We start from the raw sequence: 17,501 nt of genomic DNA on the forward strand, positions 1-17,501 counted from the left end.
ACTTATAATAATTAAACGGAGTTCAAAATTAAGACAAGACCCTAAATCAGACACAAGCGCGTTCAGAATAAACGATTGCATTAACAGTACCTCACAATATTCTCGTTATATTTTACACTTCATGGAAGTTGTGTCTCACACTTGCGATGGCTATTCTTGACAAGGAAACAATCTTTTCCTTAGCGCCCATGTGACTTATTCTCAAGGGGATTCACACCGGAGTGCTACACAGTTAGTGTCATTTCGAATTTTTCATAAGTTAAAATTCGTGCTTGTCGCACTGTCAGTTTGCTCGCTTTATATTATTCACGTTTTTGGAGTCTAAATCCATAAAAATCTCTACATAAATATTATAGCTACATCTTGCGCATTATTATTTGCTCGAAGAATAATGGATGTTATGCCATATAAAAAGATTCAGTTTGAGGTGTATGAACACTTAACTTTGTTACCTGGTTACGAGGAAAGGTAAAGACAACTTGGTTGACAGTAGTGTTCTGAAACGATACAATGCAATCATTAAATAAAACAGACAAAGATAAACGGAAACGGAAAAAAAAATGACAGAGAGAGACACACAGTCACAGATACAGGTTGAATCCATCTGACGATTGCCATAGATCTCAATCGATGTTAAGCATCATATTTCCTGTCTACTGCCTGCCACGGAACAATGCTTGTTATATTTTATCCAATTTGTTTCCTAAACTTGTGGACACAGAACCAAGAATCATTGGTATTGAATACGTTTACCTTGCACCAACGATAAAAAAGACTGATTCAGAAAACATTCAATGCGTTCAAAAAAATAAATTTGTCTAAAATGCAACGCTTGTCTGAAAGGTTACTCTTAAAGTTACAGGACCCTGGGCGCACAATAGGGGACGCGGCCAGTTGCATACACTGGGCGGAAGTTTTTGAATTCTCATAGTATCGTTATGACCGTATAATAAATTGGAATAATCATGATTAGCACTTTCATGGTCATATATTCACAGACATCATATGCAATACGGCTAGTTTTCAATCGGGTTCTAACCCACAACATACGGGCATCAGTCGCCTAGCGGAGAGGCAACAGAGAGAACCGCTCGGCCAAATTCCCACTCTCAATAAACAATGAACATCTAAAACATGGCAAAATTATGGGATTCTTGAACTAAACACGGCACGTCTGATCAGTAGCGTGGCTTTTTGACATTTGCATAGATTTACGATAATCCAGCTTTTATAGGGAAGTTCTTGTTTAAGCTCTATAGAATAGTACACAAACAATACATCTTTCTAAGTACACCCATAGGTTTTTTTAGAGGGTCTATGGTACACCTTACCTCAGGCACAAGGATGCCAAACGAACATGGCAATGTTGAAAAACGATCGCCATAAGAGCCCCTGAAGTCTGAACCTAGAATAGCACGAATATATTTATGAAAATGTATCTAATTAACATTTTTAAACATTAAATGGCGGTTAATAGAGTTCGTGAGATGGTCAGGTCACATTTCTTGTATATTAGGGATAGCAAGACCTGTACATGATCATGATATCACGGATACATGGAACACGCATTCATGGCATAAAAGTGCAAAACATTTCAAAGAATAACCTGAAAACGCTGACATTTCTCTCAAACCGAACAAAAATTATCACCGTAAGAAACAGCATAATGGATAACATTATTCTTAAAGAACATACCTGTTTTTAGAAGAAGGAACAGTATTAAATTTTGTGTAATAGAAGTACTTCTTAACACCATGATGGCGAGCAATGTCAATGAGGATATTAAGAAAAGATACGCGCATGCGTGCGCTTGTTTTGGCAACATTTCACAACTGAGATTGCGCAATACAGAATGCATGATTATTCTCCACTGATATGGGCCATCCTCATTTGCATGATTAACTCATTTTACAATTTGCATGGATAACATTGTACCATCGAAGTTTTAGCATTACATAAAGTAGAGATAGGAACCTCATGTAAAGTACTGTCTAAGCCATGTTTAAGTGGCAAATTTTCCGGAATCGCACGAGAGTACCATTGGCTTCATGTCGACAGCACCAGAGCCGAAATAGCTTATGGAAATACCAATACGTCATGTGAGCTTAATTTATGATGTATATATTACTCTCGTTAGCCCTTGCAACGACAACCCACTATAGCAAATACTATGTCAGTATTGCATGATTGCCGATCGCGTATACTTTTGCCAGGTGATTTAAATAATTTGTTTAATCACATGTGCAAATACCGTCGCCCCCATGAAGAAAACTTTGGATTGCTTGAATCGTTTCCTCGTATCTACCTTGTTGCACACAAGCATAAGGCCCTACAGGAAACCATAAGGTCTATGATACAAGTAACAGGGACTCTGGGAGTTTACTTGCTCTACTTTGACAGGTGCTGCTGCATGGAGGGTAGACTTTGTACACTCGTGATCGTGGATATACAAGAAAATATGTAGTTCCGTATGAATTTTATAATCGTTACTGTGAGCGGGGGCAACAGTATGAGGGCAATGCCTGTGATGTCTGTCATGAAAAATAACACAACATTGATATGAGTTTCGCTACTTGACATTTGGGAGCATATAAAGCCATTTCAATGCTTTCGGTACACATGTTCTCACCGCTGTCGCGCCTATGACAGAAAAGCTGATTATCTATAAGTACACCATGGTTTTATGAAGAAAAAGTGTAGTAAAGTGTAGCCTATTTTGGAGATGTTTTCGTCTGAAAGATACCGAAGATCTGTCAACTGGGGGTTTTAAAAAACGCCAAAAGATGCCTATGGCCTGGTTCCCGCAAAATCGTACTTTCACTTCCACATTTACCCAATTTGAATATTCATGAAAAATGCCCTTCTGCGATTGGCCAATACAAGGGTCAGAACTTCAGCAAACGTCTCTAATTTTAGATTGTACACGCACTGGAGATGGCGTACTGACATCGTTGGTGACTCACGTGCTAGCTTAGACTAACAATTTCATGTACCAGTTGTATAGGTAAGAAAAGTTCTTCCAATAAGATGAGCAGTTGAAATGTTCATAATGTCATTATTGTTCACACAGCATGAGTACATGCGTTTTGAAAGTACACGTGGCATTGCCGTTACACGTACAGGCTGAACCTAATTACATTGTGTCATTCCTTGAAATTCATAAAAAGGCTACTTGCTAAAGTTGCCGTGAAAAACGTATGCATAGGCTCGAAAATCACATCGCTAGTACGAGCGCACCCGGAGCATGTAATGTGGGTGCAAACCTGTCATAGGTGCCATTGCGGCATATGCCCTTTGTGGTTACGTCTGTTGACCTAGGTAATTATAATAAGTTGTGGAAATTATGGACCATGGCATGCATAATTAATTATGAAATGCAATGAAAGGGCTTTTTAAAGACAGGATGTGATTGGCTAATTTTGACCTATATCGCGTAATTTTTCTTGTAATCCATGTGGGTTCATACTCCCAATAGAAATAGACATAGAATTGCTACAAATTGCATTGAAATAGCTTCTTTTACACATGAAAAACAAATTTGTCATTTTTTGGTGTAATGGTGCACTTTGTAAACATTGCATGTGGGCCTCAAATACAGTAGAAGTGGGCGGAGGCCGAGTGACTTTTACGAACTTATGACCAAAAGTGTTGTGATAACAACCGTAAAAGCACCGTTACTCATGCGATAACCTACATTATATCATACAAGTATCTTGATGGTACAAATACTACGATCTGATTGGTCGAGACGCGAAAAGAACCGTGGTATATTGGCGATATACCACGGATGCCATAGCGCGAGCTCTCAGCTTGAGTAAAAATTCGTTTATGACGTTCCACGCCAAAATTTTAATATACTGTTAGGATGTAATAGCAATAAATCACACCCAGCGACGGTATACCACTCGATTTTGACCAGTTCACTTCATATATGCACTCGCTATGGCTCGTGCATATTTGTCGTGCGTGAACTGGTCAAAATCTCGTGGTATACCGTCGCTTGGTGTGCTTTATTGCTTAACTAATCATTGGTGTAATGGTTGTCACATTAACATATTTCTAATATCAGAGCTTGTAGTTCAAAGGTTACGCACAAAGCGCAGAGGTAATTGAAGGTGATTGGCAAAAGTTGGTTCCTTTGACTGTTATGCCGTGTTCAGCTCTCCGTGGATGTTGGACCTAACTATACATGTATGGTAGAGCAAGCTTATCGGACGCTGAAGGTTTCGAAGCACGTATAGAGAGAGATAAGTGTGCTGCTGTAGTGCAAATTGTTTTCAATCAGGCAGTGAGGTGAGACGTCAATATTACAAATTTTGACTCTGTCAGGTGATTGGGTACACATCTTTGTACAACGTCACATCAATTTCTAATTTTCTCGGACACATCATCATGCATGAAGTAGCAACGTGTTCAATCTAGGGGGAATACATTCAAAAGCTTTGAGTACTGCCGTAAACCCTTCACCCACAGACTATGCAGCAAATAAATTCAATCGATTACTGTTTACATGGTAGTGCGCACAACTTATTGCAGGAGAGGGCGTGACGTGACACCTCAATGTGAAACCAGACAAAATTACGCAGTATGGAATTCCATTTCAGCTTTTCAGTAGCGTTGCTCAATGTTAATAATGTTATAGGTAAAAAACGTGAAGCAGAATGCTTGAGCAAAGCAAATGACCTCCCTTCTTCTGTTAATTCAACATGACAGCAATATTAATAAACATCCAGTACGTGACAGCGATTGTTCAAAGTTCAAACTAAGGTAGAACGCGCCTCGAGGACAGATTTTCGGACTCTGAAATTTTTACAATTCTTATCTTATCTACCGCTTAAGGGGGCTCATTTTAAAGGTCTTTGAATAAAATCGACTTCCGTCAAGCAGGCAAATTGGACCATCAGTTTCGGGACAAAGCATTGAATTTCCCCGTCACCTTTGGCAACGCTGGTAATCTCGCCGTCAATTGTGTAATTTTATATTATTCATACAATGCTCGTGCCAATCATCAATATACAAAAGCTATTGGCACGATCATATCGTGGCAGTAGAGTAGAGAGGTGTATAGTGTCAATAATCACTACACACTTCAACCCTGAGGAGTGCTCGAATTGTCAACAATGCCGTTATTGATACAATGTTCCAAATTCTGCTGTCAAACTTTGCTTCTAGCATCCATGGAGACAAATATATTATCGGCTATTCTTTTGAGTGCGCACACTCCACGTCGTGCATGTCAACGAAGCAGAATGAAAGGCCATATTTTATCTTTCGGATATGTTGTATCTAGTAATATCACTCATTCGCAAAAGATAATTTATCTTTTGCGAATGAGTGATATTACCAGACACAACAATATATCCAAATTGCCAGCAATGAAATACCCATCAATTAGCCAAAAATCATGGTTCAAGGTCGTATTACATAGTTATTGTATAGATAAATGATTTACAGCACAGCAAGAATATGAACAAAGTACATGTACACATAACATAGTCAAAGTCGTGACAAAAATATTTATGGACCTCCAGTAAAACAACCGATAAGTGATGTCAGGTGTCCCGAAAGGGTAAGCGCATTCTGCACTACATGTGGCACCCGCCAGATCTTAATATTTAAGCCAAATAGGAGGTACATGGTCACAGTGTGTAGACTGATATCATTGATGCTATCAGTTATCATCTGTCTGAGAGATACATTATAATTGTCAAAAAGCCCATGACACCTGCCAAAAACGTTTTGAATATAGAGACAGCCTTAGTCTTGTGTATTCTTGAGTTAAAAGTTTGCAAGTGAGTTGGCCATTTCTTCGCCGTGGGTAAATTTTTCAGGGAAGTGATCGCTTGAAATCAATTTGTTTCAAATCAGATGAAGAGATGGCGGCGTTTCCATTATTTGTTGTTCACGTTGGCTGATGGTTGCCCAATTGCCTCAAGATTAAATTAGAATTTTGCAAAATCCGATATGGCGGCCAAATCACGTGACCGATCCAAATGCCTTTGCAAACTTGAAAGAGATATTTTGTCAAAACATTTAGTCTATAGTTATCCCTATTTACCGAAAATCAGACCTCTATCTCTATTGGCAAGCCAATACTTAGATATGCGCATATTTAATGAGAAACGGGATGTGCCATCATAAAATCTCCAATCATACCAAATATGAAGCGGGTGGCACTTGTGGTTACTGAGTTATGGATATGTATATTTGAGGTCAAAGGTCATCATGGTCATGTGACATTTTGTCAAAAAAATTGTATTCCATAGTTATCCCTATGTACCGAAAAATCAGACCTCTATCTCTATTGGTCAGCCCAGAATTAGATATGTGCATAATCAATAAGGTACAGGATATCTATCATTAAGTCTCCCATCATACGAAATATGAAGCAGGTAGCGCTTGTGGTTACTGAGTTATGGACATATTAAGTATATTTGAGGTCAAAGGTCATCGGGTCATGTGACATTGTGTTAGAAAAATTGTAATCCATAGTTATCCCTATGTACTAAAAATTAGACCTCCAGCTCCATTTGGAAGCTTATTATTAGATATATGCATAATAAATGGTAGAGTATTTTGCCAGGGTCAGAATAAGCCATTGCCATAGCTAAGCTGCATAGGTATAGCACAGGTCAAAGGTCATTGAAAAATGTGAAAATCAATTCTTTAAAAATCTTCTTCTCTAAATCGAAACGGCCTGTGATCTTGAAATTTGGCAAATATGAGCCTTGACCTATGGTCTACAAATGTTGCTCACAGTACTTTGATTGGTTAATTTGCATGCAAATGAGATAAATTTAAAAGTTTCAGTGGAAGATAACTGCTGCGTCATATGACCAGTCGTCATGGTAACAAAGTAAATAAATACTGTCTTTGAGTTTTACCTGTGTGTAAATTGCAAGTCATTTGGTGCAACGGCTTTTAATTGGAGCCATGATATGTGAAAGTAGGTCAAAGGTCATTCAAGGTCATCCAAAAATTGATAAAGTTTTTTTGGTCCGGTACTTACCCCTACGAACCAAGAACCAAAGAAGAAGAACATTGTACTCGATTAAAACCAATAGGGACCCAGCCGGTAGGCTTGGGCCCCTAATAAATTGAAGAAATGAACTTCAGCAGACTGTATATCCTCTACTCCGTTTTCTTATCAACCATTTGTTTTGTATTTTTCCCTGAAAATTTTGTGGTTATTTCCGGGGCAAATCCAAAACAATAATAATGGACATTGCTGATATTGATTAGGAAAATCTAATCAAATCTAATCTAATCTTATAGCAAAAAGTCATGAATCTTCCTCTGATTCAGCCTCTCGCTTTCTTTTATCATTGTTTTCATGTATCAAGTCTTTTTAAAGGGAATATAGAAAAACAGTTATTTTCGACAAACATTTCATACTTTTACTAAGATCAGAAAATCCCAAAACAGATCAGCATGTGTAATACATGATGTTACAGTCCAAAAGAAAGAGTTTTGCATGTTTGTTTTTGTTTGCTTTCAACGCGTTTGTAGATTGAAATAATCTTTGTAGATTGAACAAGGCTAAAACTGAGAGGTCACATAGACTACAAGCCAAATAATCATCATGACATGACACGAATATTGTTTTACACAATGGGTATACTTTATAATTCAGGATCATTCATTTCAGAAGATGCCACCGAAGAAGCCTAAAGATTCTGGAAAGAAAAATAAGAATCCCCAGAGAAGCGGGAGACAAGGTAAATGTGAGTTTTTGGGCATGCGATCGTGAGGACTACACATTGATGCTTTAGATTAATGTACATGATACATGTTTAAGGAAAATTAATAAAAGTTATCTCACTTTTTCTTCCCACCTGCACATTTTGAACTTGCTGAAATATTTTTCTAAATAATTACATTACAAGATCCAAAAGGCACAAATCGCTAGTAACGTATTGAAATCACTTGACTCACACGTTTCTGTGCAGTGATAAATAACTGCTCTACTATAAAGAGGAACTCAAGAACACTCTTCATTTCACACTTTCAAAATAGACTTATCGTGTCTTTGACGGAATAGTTTCTGACTTTGATCGACGATGTTTACCTATTTGAAACACACTTTACGTTTCGTCTGTACAAAATGTGGTAAGATAGTCAAGTGTGATAAGAAATAAATACACACTTAAAATGCGAAACTGGTATTTCTCTTACTCAGTTCAAAGGACAATTGTACTAGGCTGACCTATCCGACATACGCTTAACCACCAACAGCTATTCAGTTTTTAAGGGTGTTGTTTGTTGTTGTTGTGCTTTGCTTGTTTTTGCATCGGATAGATTCTGTTTATATATTTGTCTTATGTACGTCAATATTTGCGTCTTTGAATGACGTTGGTTTTTTTTTCCAAACACATTTTAGGTTCCGTGTGTACAAAATGTGACAAGATATGCAAAAGTGATAAGGCATTACATTACCACTTCAGGGCAATGCACGAGAAGAAAACCGGACAACTACAAAACAGGCCTCATGGTAAGAAATACTCACTTTAAAATGCGAATCTGGTATTTCTCTTACTTAGTTCATTATGACAATTGTACTACTTTTGAGTTGCGAGCTGACCTATCCGACATACACTTAACCACCAACAGACATTTTGTTTTTAGGGGTGTTTTTGAAGTTTTTCTTGTTTCTTGTTTGTTTTTTGCATCGGATAGATTCTGTTTATATTTGTTTACGTTCGTCAATACTACACGTAGTACACATGCTCTTCGTTAATTTTCGGCAAATTCGCTCTTTACATTCCGAGATGTTCCTGTTAAAACATGTTAATGTAAACAGTATGCCCATGCACAAGCACTATTGATAATGTATCAATTGGCATTTCCATTACGTTTGAAGTAAACGTAAGCGGTAGTGCTACCTCAACTATCAAAATTACGGTTCAGGTCCGGTAGTCACGCAGGGATTTAGGTAGGAAGTCACTTTACAACCATTCGAATACGGTTGCATGTAAGAGCGACTCATTATCTTGTTGATAGAGATGTTACGAAAGTGCATCAAGTGCTGATTATCGGCTTTATGATTTTTGATCGTGTTAACGATATTCAAGACTTCTTTATGGTGCCGCCACATTTGACATCCAATACAGAGTTGCAACAGAATATGTCGACTCCTTCAGCTCCACCCTCTCCCTTTTTTAACCAGAGGTGCACATAGTATCATGAACACGTTCGTTTTACTTCGTGTGTGTGAGTTTCTTGAATTTGTTATCATATAAGTACTAAACAATTTTTGGTATTTTTAGTACCTTGTCTGACGGCTAGGTCATTTTAAAGGAATTATGTTTTACTTGATCAACAATTTACCTTTTCGAACCGTATTTTAATTTTCTGACCACTTCAAGAACAATATTTCATAAGTATTGAAGTCATTCGATAAATAACTGCTATAGATACTCATACTATAAAGAGCAACTCAAGAAAACCTATCCATTTTATACCCATACAATAACATTATATTGTCTTGAGTGTACAGTATTTCAAAGGAACTATTTGCGTCTTTGATCGACGATGTTTTCCTTTTCTAAATACATTTTAGATTTCGGCTGTAATAAATGTGGCAAGATATGCAAAAGTGATAAGGCATTATTTGACCACTTCAGGGCAATGCACGAGAAGAAAACTGGACAAAGAAAAAACAAGCCTCATGGTAAGGAGTACACACTTATAAATGCGAATCTGGTATTTCTCTCACTCAACACGAAGAATAACTGTGTACTACAGCTCTTTTGAGATGACAGCTTGCAAGCAGGCTGACCAATCCGACTTTCACAACCATCATTAGATGATTTTTGTAGTATATAGATTAGTGTCTAAGTTAAATTTAGTTCTTCAACACGATATGTATATAGTCAACTTCCTCATTATAATTCCCGAGATACTACTATAGAAATAACGGGCGACGCGCTGACCATTAACGTTTATTTGTGGGCAAGGGCGAGAGGAAAGCCAAAAATTAATTAACGGGCGAGGCTTGCCGAGCCCGTTAATTTGGCTTTCCTCGAGCCCGCGCCCACAAATAAACGTTAATGGTCAGCGCGTCGCCCGTTATTTCAATTATATTATCAGCGAACCCAAGAAAACCGTCAAAATTTCCGAAATTTTCAGGAGTGAACGACAACTGGGCCCAAGAAACTGAACAATGCGCGACGCACTGTCACGCGCGCTGTAAATAATTGGCAAATCCGTTGATGTTTTCAGAAAAAAAAGCATCACAACTTGACCTACAAGTGCTCCATTTTATTTTGTGATTGGTTATGATTTACGTTTGAGCTGTAAAGTTACGATACTTTGAGATGTTAATCTTATTATTCATATTCACGGGCATGTAAACAAACCATTACTGTGCATTTGTGGTCAGTCACGTGGTTCAGCTCGACCAATGAAAATGTGACGGACAGGGCATGGTAATATAATTGCATACAAATCTGGGTCATATGATTGAATTGGGTCTACGTCGGTAAATACGCTAAACCCACTAAAACAAGTATTGGCAAACTCCCATTCTGAGAATTTGTTTTCCATTAAAAACTATTAAGGATGTCCTACATTGCAACAAAGGTTAGGGAGCCTTCAGTAATTACAAGGGGTTGGCCGGGGACATTGGGGAGGGTCACTTCTTAGAAAACTGTCCAAGGGGGAGGATCACTTTTTAAGAACCTATCTTAGGGGGAGGGTCACTTTTAAAAGATGATTTTACGGTCAAATCTTTGAATGTCCATTAGATAATTCCTGAATAGGACATTTCCGACAAAATACATTGATTCTTTTAAATACATACACATTATCGACAAGTCACAGGCAAATAAGATGCAGAGGTATCCTATATTAAACATCCACTTGAAGAAATAAAACTGACGAAAGACGAGAGACAAAAACATGGGACAGATGGCAAAGTGTACATCAATTATCAAATGTCTATAAATGCACAGATAATGTCAGTAATATGTCTTATATTGGCAAAAATTGATCATAGTTCTCTCATAGACTGCCATGTATAGTAAATCAACATTGCGGTGAAAGTCCAAAATCCAATTTCTTGTACACACATCCATTTGTAACCACCCTAGTCTAATCAAGTACATTCATATAAATAATCAAGCATACATAAATGCATAAATTTACCCATTTTTGTAGTGGAAAAATATTTATAGTTTCGTCATAGACTACAATGTATAGTGAATCAACATTTTAGTGAAATTCCAAAATCCAATTTCTTGCACACACATCCATTTGAAACCACGCTTATCTAATCAAGAACATTAATATAAATAATCAAGCGTACATAAATACCATACAAACATTTACCTATTTTGGTATTGGAAACAAATGATTAGAGTTTCATCACAGACTAGCATGTAAAGTGAATCAACATTTCAGTAAAATTCCAAAGTTCCATTTCTTGCACACAAATCCATTTGTAACCAACCACTCTAGTCTAATCAAATACACTAATATCAATAATCAAGCATACATAAATACACAGATTTACCTAATTTTGTATTTTGGAAAAAATTATTAATAGTTTCCTCATAGATTACCATGTATAGTAAATCAACATTTTCGATGAAATCCAAATATCCAATTTCTTGTACAAACATGCAAGTTTTACTTCCCACTTCAAGCAAAGTATATTTACACACATTATCAACCATATATAAATATACAGATATTGCTTGTTGTGTCGAGAAAAACTGTCAATAGTTTGCCTGATAGACTCCTATGTATTATGATTTAACCACTTTATTAACAAGATTTATGATTAACCACTATATAAGCCACATCATGCCGCCTTATAGTTGCGCAAAATATGGTGACCTTCCCGCAAATGCATGAGCCTACAAAAATGCTTGTGTGATAAATTGCAACCCTCCCTCCCAAAGGTCAGCCCCCCTGTAATTAAACTAATTGTTATATAAATTAGGTGATACTTTTTTTAGTTATTCCTGGGGAGAATACTTCAGTGATTAGGTGGAGGGTAAAGTTTTAGAATGCCTGATAAGTGGGAGGGTCACATTTTACAGTACAGGTGAGTACGAAATTCCCCCGTCCCACCCCCTGTAATTACTAGAGGCTCCCTTAACTAACATAGAATGGGGCCCTGCCTTACACAACACTTAGTATGCCACTGCATAATGTTCACAACACTAAGTATGTCATGCACAATCAAGTACTGCTGGTAAGCCATATACTAGCATTTTCATCATGCAAACTCCGTTATACTTTTTAAACGTTCAACATAATAATAATAATAATAATTAATACAAGGCAGTATTGCTTAAGGCAATGAGTACTTGGGCGTGATAGAGTAATTTTGAGGACAATATATACAACTATTCAAATATGGTCTTGAATTCCTCCTGTCAATTAGGCATTTGATTAACTGGTTATTAAACGAAGCAATGACATGACAACGGCAAAATATGTCTAGCAACTTTTGTGGAGTTTGAGGCAGGGGTTCTTTATTTATAGTGGAAATTGCTTAAACTCCTTAAATATTCAAATTACAGCAAATTTCTTTTGTTCTCGATGGTAGATGTCTAATATTTAGATGGGCATATTTAGATTTTTACCCTATAGTTATCCCTATATACCAAAGTCGGACATCCAGCTCAGATTAGATATGCGCATAATTGATGAGGTACAATATGTGGTGTACATAAGGTGTCCCATCATACCATATATGAAGGGTGTAGCACTTGTGGTTACTGAGTTGTGGACAAATATATATATATATATTGAGGTCAAAGGTCATTGAGGTCACGTGACATTTTGTCAAAATAATTGTATTGCTAAGTTATTCCTATATACCAAAAATCAGACCTCTGACTCTATTGTCTCGCTCAAAATTAGATATGCGCATAATTAATGAGGTACAATATGTGGTGTCATAAGGTGTCTTATCATACCAAATATGAAGAATGTAGCACTTGTGGTTACTGAGTTGGGGACAAATATATATATTTGAGGTCAAAGGTCATTGAGGTCACGTCACATTTTGTCATAATTGTATTGCTAAGTTATTCCTATATACCAAAAATCAGACCTCTAGCTCTATTTTGTCAATCAAATTCAGTAAATTTACCTTACCTAGATGAAATTTTGTCTATAGGCTGAAATTTCGCCGAAGTTTGACAAAATTGCATCGATTTTTCAGGTTCATATCCGACATTTTTGAGTTTGAGTGCAGACAGAAATAAGTTTTGAGGCAGCATGGCTGCGACCCCATGTTGACCCCTACCTGCGTACGATGCTATGTGCTACAGCTAACACACAGCATCGCACGCAGGGCTAGCGATAGCCCTGCGTACGATGCTGTGTGTTCCGCTACAGCTAATAGCCCCGCTCACCACAGCCCTGCAAAGACCCGTACGTAGAGTTGGTGACTTCAAATCCATTTTTGGACTTGACGTAAAAGCCAAATTACTGCCGAAATTCAGCGTTCTTGGGCCCAAGTCGTATCCCTGCCTACCTCAGCTACTCGATCGCTTCCAAAAATGCCAGTCTTTTATTCTTTTTTCGTAAATAACCGTCGATGTCGGCAACTCTCTCGCTAGCCCTGCGTACGTACGCAGTGTACGCTGTGCATTCCCTGTGTGCGTTCCTAACACACAGCGTACACTGTGTACGTACGCAGGGCTAGCGAGAGAGTTGCCGACATCGACGGTTATTTACGAAAAAAGATAAAAGACTGGAACGTAGAGTTCAGCTCGCTTAGAGTATCATAACATTCTTCGGCCTTCGTTTAGATCGACCCTAATCTCTCCCATTTAGGAAATAAATACACAAGCTACCTTGACAAAACTTCGTGCACCATCGATCCAGGACCAAACGCACTACAAATCTGTCTTGACGTCATCATTTCCTTACATGGTAATCGGCATGCCGTATTTTTTAGCAAAGGAGACACAGAATACGTCGGAGTATTCAGTTTCAAAACGTATTACATTGTGTGATGTTGTCAAAAAAGGTAATGTTACTGCAGTAGTATAAATTACAAAACACAAAAGTTCAAATCAGTTTATTTGGACTGGCTTTACCCAACATTTCATATTGTTTCTTATGCCAGATTTGACCACGTGCTTACTGGCGACCCCTTTACATGCAAATTTGTGTCAAATGGTGTGCTCTCCTGGAAAAACAAACGTACGATTTCTATATGAAGGAGGCGAAATTTGCCCTCAAAACTCGAAACCACCCCTTTATGGGTGTACCTAGCTATTTTGAACGAGCTTCTCGAATCTGCAGCTCTATTCGAAATGACGGTCTGGTTTTCTCAGCTCAAGGATAAGTGTTCTCCATCGCTGTGGGCATTACTATTCTCAACTAGGGGTGCAGTTTCCAGTCGTAATGTTTTTCATTGTATCCGGGATATAAAACCTTTCGTTTTCACAATTTTAGTTTGATTAAAACTAGTCCACATCTTGTCAGTGATTAAACATGTTTCAAGTTTAAATGTTAAATTCTGGTCTCGAGCCCTCTTGTTCGACCAAACTGAATTACCCCTCCCACTTTGGCTCGTCCAGTGGGTGTAGCAAGGGTCGTGCCATCGCCTAGGAAACGGAGGGTGCATTAATTGTTGCATTTCGATGCACATTTTGATTATATTCAGAAGATTTTGTGGCAAAAACTCAGATAGAGAAGCATTAATATTCACATCTCACTTATTCAAGACTGGCTGAGAGCAGCACTTCCACTCAGTTAACATCATTACGCCATTTATTATGCCAAGAAAGATGAAGCCAAGACATTTTGCCCTCCCTGGTCTCAGCCAGAAATGGTTATACCTTACAGAGTTTTTTCCCACGGAATGAAAACAAATGTACTTGGGCTGAGGCCCAAGTACAATAAGTATTATATAGAAATAATAACGCGAATAATAATAGGTTCAATTTCCGTGAAAATTTCACCATAAGGGTATTTTGGGTCGAAAAGACCAAATATGATATCGATTTCACTGCCCCATGTTTCCATGGTAACCATTTTAGGGGTTGAAAATTTCAGTTTTTCTAATATCCCATGAAAAGTTACTTTGATTGATATGAAAATTACCTAGTGGGGGAGATCGGGTCAGAGAACACAAAAACCAGACTTATCTTAATGTTTTGAATTTCCATGGTAACTATTTTGGGATTGAAAATGTTACTTTTTCCCTAATTCCTGTTAAAGAACGATTGATTGATGTAAAAATATTGATAATAAGAGAGGGTTTTTTTAGCACACCAAACAAATCACACTCATTTTAATGTGAGATAAAATCCAGTAACCAACAGAATATGTTATATCAAAGGGATATTTGGGTTAGCAAGACCAAATATCCAGTGTAAAAATCCAGTAATCAACAGAAATATTATACCAAAGGGTTATTTTGGGTTAGAAAGACAAAACATGATATCCATTTTTACTGCCCTGTGTTTCCATAGTAACCTATTTGCGTTTTAAAATTTCAAAGTTTTTCCAAATTCCATTAAAAGTAATCCCAGTTACTATGCAAATGCTCTCCTCAGTGTATTTATCACAGCATGAACTCCATGTCCATTTTGTTTTATGTTGCCTTGTTAACCATTTAGGTAACCACAATTTTTTTATTTAAAACCATGCATATTTTGGATCAGGGGTATCTTTTTCGTTAACCAGACAAGAAAAGGCTATTTTACGAGATTCTGCTAATGAAGTGAATTTTCTAGTCTTTTGATGTGTACACTTGCACACCTTTTATACCCAAGGAAACAGGTATAATGGACGACAGTGGGACTCAAATGTTTTGTAACCTATTAACAACCCGTTTCACTCTCAGAGTTGTATGCAAATTTTAAAAGTCGCCATGACAACCTGAAAACAACATGGCCTTTTCAGCACTTATACATACTGTAGCAGAGCTAAAAATCGGCCATTGGCCATCGTTTCCTTTGCCTGTCTTTCAAGTACGTCAGTTCAGATATTGAAACTTTGTTGCAAAGTTCCACCGCACGGCCGGTCGTCTTCGTAATTTCCAGAACAAAGTCACATTATGTGTCCAGACTGCATTTGTCTACCTCGTCCTTACGTGACGAACGGATCTTTCGACCTTTCGGCTTGGTGGAAAACGCATTTATTGATTCGCCAAAGGCCTGTGGATTCGCTTATTTTTGTACAAGTGCTACATGGACATAGGAAAAAGTTCGACTCACCCTAGCCCTCTCTATTGTTGAACACAACCACCGTCCATGATGAGATTTCTCGAATCAAAAAGTGTAGCCGTGCTCGAATACAAATGTCTTCTCATTAAATTACGTCATTCTTGATATACAAGAGTTAGCATTCCAAATCTGTCACCCTGTTTTTTTTCAAAGTTTGGAGAAGGGCGGCATTTCCATCTGAATGATTGAACGACGTGAAACGCAAAATTCCATCGCATATTATCCGGCAATATGTACACTGTACAGTAGAAATACTGTATACGCTCCAGGTACGTATAACAGTATATAAGCTTATACTCCACAAAATGGCCACAGGCGGCGTGAACTTTCTGAAAGGATTTCCTAATTCTAAACGTCCTACTTGTTACCTTAGAGACTCACATGTGATGTCCTGAAAATTATTCTCTGCAGTAATTCCAGTTTCTGTCAACATGCAAAGCTGAACGACATGATTATAGCACGAGACGTAGTGTACAGACTACACATTCACGCGCACGTTCACTCAATTGCGCATGCTCATATTGGCAGACTACACTGGCAAAAGAGTGCGTATGCGTAAAGTTATATTTGTAGCACAGATCTCGCGGAAACTCATGCCTTTGCTCTATTCCATCCAAAACTTCCTTGATTACTTACATTAATGCACATGAACAAAATAAAACCAACAACGTCAGCATAGGGAGAGAGTTTATGGTTTTCGCCACAACTACAAATGCCACGCTGAAGATACGTTTACAAGGCCAATTACACTGGCATAGACTCTCCACAGTCGCTGTGCCTTGTTTTGTGCACGCCCATGACTGCCATGCCACGATGGGCCTGCATTCGAAGGCTACGCTGTGCAGCTCAGCAGCTGTGAGCACGCGCTGTCAGACACAGCGACTGTCAGTTTTTGCAAGTATATGAATATTCATAAGGGTAGTGATGTCAAAAGGAACACCTAACTGGGCGGAGAGAATATACGTACGACAATTAGAAGTCACCCCTATTGACAAAATTAAAATAAACAACACCTCTTTTCAGAATTCTAACAGCTTCAATGAACTGTTATTAGATTTCTATATAATACTTATAGCCCCTAAACTTGTAATAATAATAATAATAATAATAATAATAATAATAATAATAATAATTTATTTTTCTAAAGCGATTTCCATCAATAAAATATCAAACCGCTTTACAATAAAATACAAGATGAAAATACAATTATAATAAAAGTACCATAAAATGCTCTGGTTAAAATACAACAAGTACATTAAAATACTCCGTTAAAAATACAAACTCTACAATGCAACATGATAC

General features: G+C 37.6%; 2 protein-coding genes across 3 annotated transcripts in view; one reads left to right on the plus strand and one right to left on the minus strand.

Annotated features, from left to right (window-relative positions):
- Nucleotides 1-1,774, minus strand: part of LOC139145102 (uncharacterized) — a 42,934-nt gene extending 41,160 nt beyond the window's left edge. Inside the window, exons 1-3 of the mRNA XM_070716052.1 lie at nt 1,696-1,774; nt 1,332-1,405; nt 453-497 (exon numbers count right to left, since the gene is read on the minus strand). Of these exons, the coding sequence (XP_070572153.1) occupies nt 453-497; nt 1,332-1,405; nt 1,696-1,756 (180 nt within the window). The 5' untranslated portion in view covers nt 1,757-1,774. The remainder of the gene's footprint in view (nt 1-452; nt 498-1,331; nt 1,406-1,695) is intronic.
- Nucleotides 1,775-4,092: 2,318 nt separating this feature from the next.
- The window catches only part of LOC139145107 (uncharacterized), a 32,930-nt gene continuing 19,521 nt past the window's right edge, over nt 4,093-17,501 (plus strand). For both annotated transcript variants that reach the window (XR_011554895.1, XM_070716056.1), the window contains exons 1-4: nt 4,093-4,293; nt 7,649-7,718; nt 8,381-8,491; nt 9,560-9,670. Coding sequence is in view for 1 of the 2 variants with exons in the window: in XM_070716056.1 (XP_070572157.1) it covers nt 7,652-7,718; nt 8,381-8,491; nt 9,560-9,670 (289 nt within the window). In the remaining variant the exon portion in view is untranslated. The remainder of the gene's footprint in view (nt 4,294-7,648; nt 7,719-8,380; nt 8,492-9,559; nt 9,671-17,501) is intronic.

This window comes from Ptychodera flava, chromosome 12, assembly GCF_041260155.1.
Source record: "Ptychodera flava strain L36383 chromosome 12, AS_Pfla_20210202, whole genome shotgun sequence".
Lineage (NCBI taxonomy): Eukaryota > Metazoa > Hemichordata > Enteropneusta > Ptychoderidae > Ptychodera > Ptychodera flava.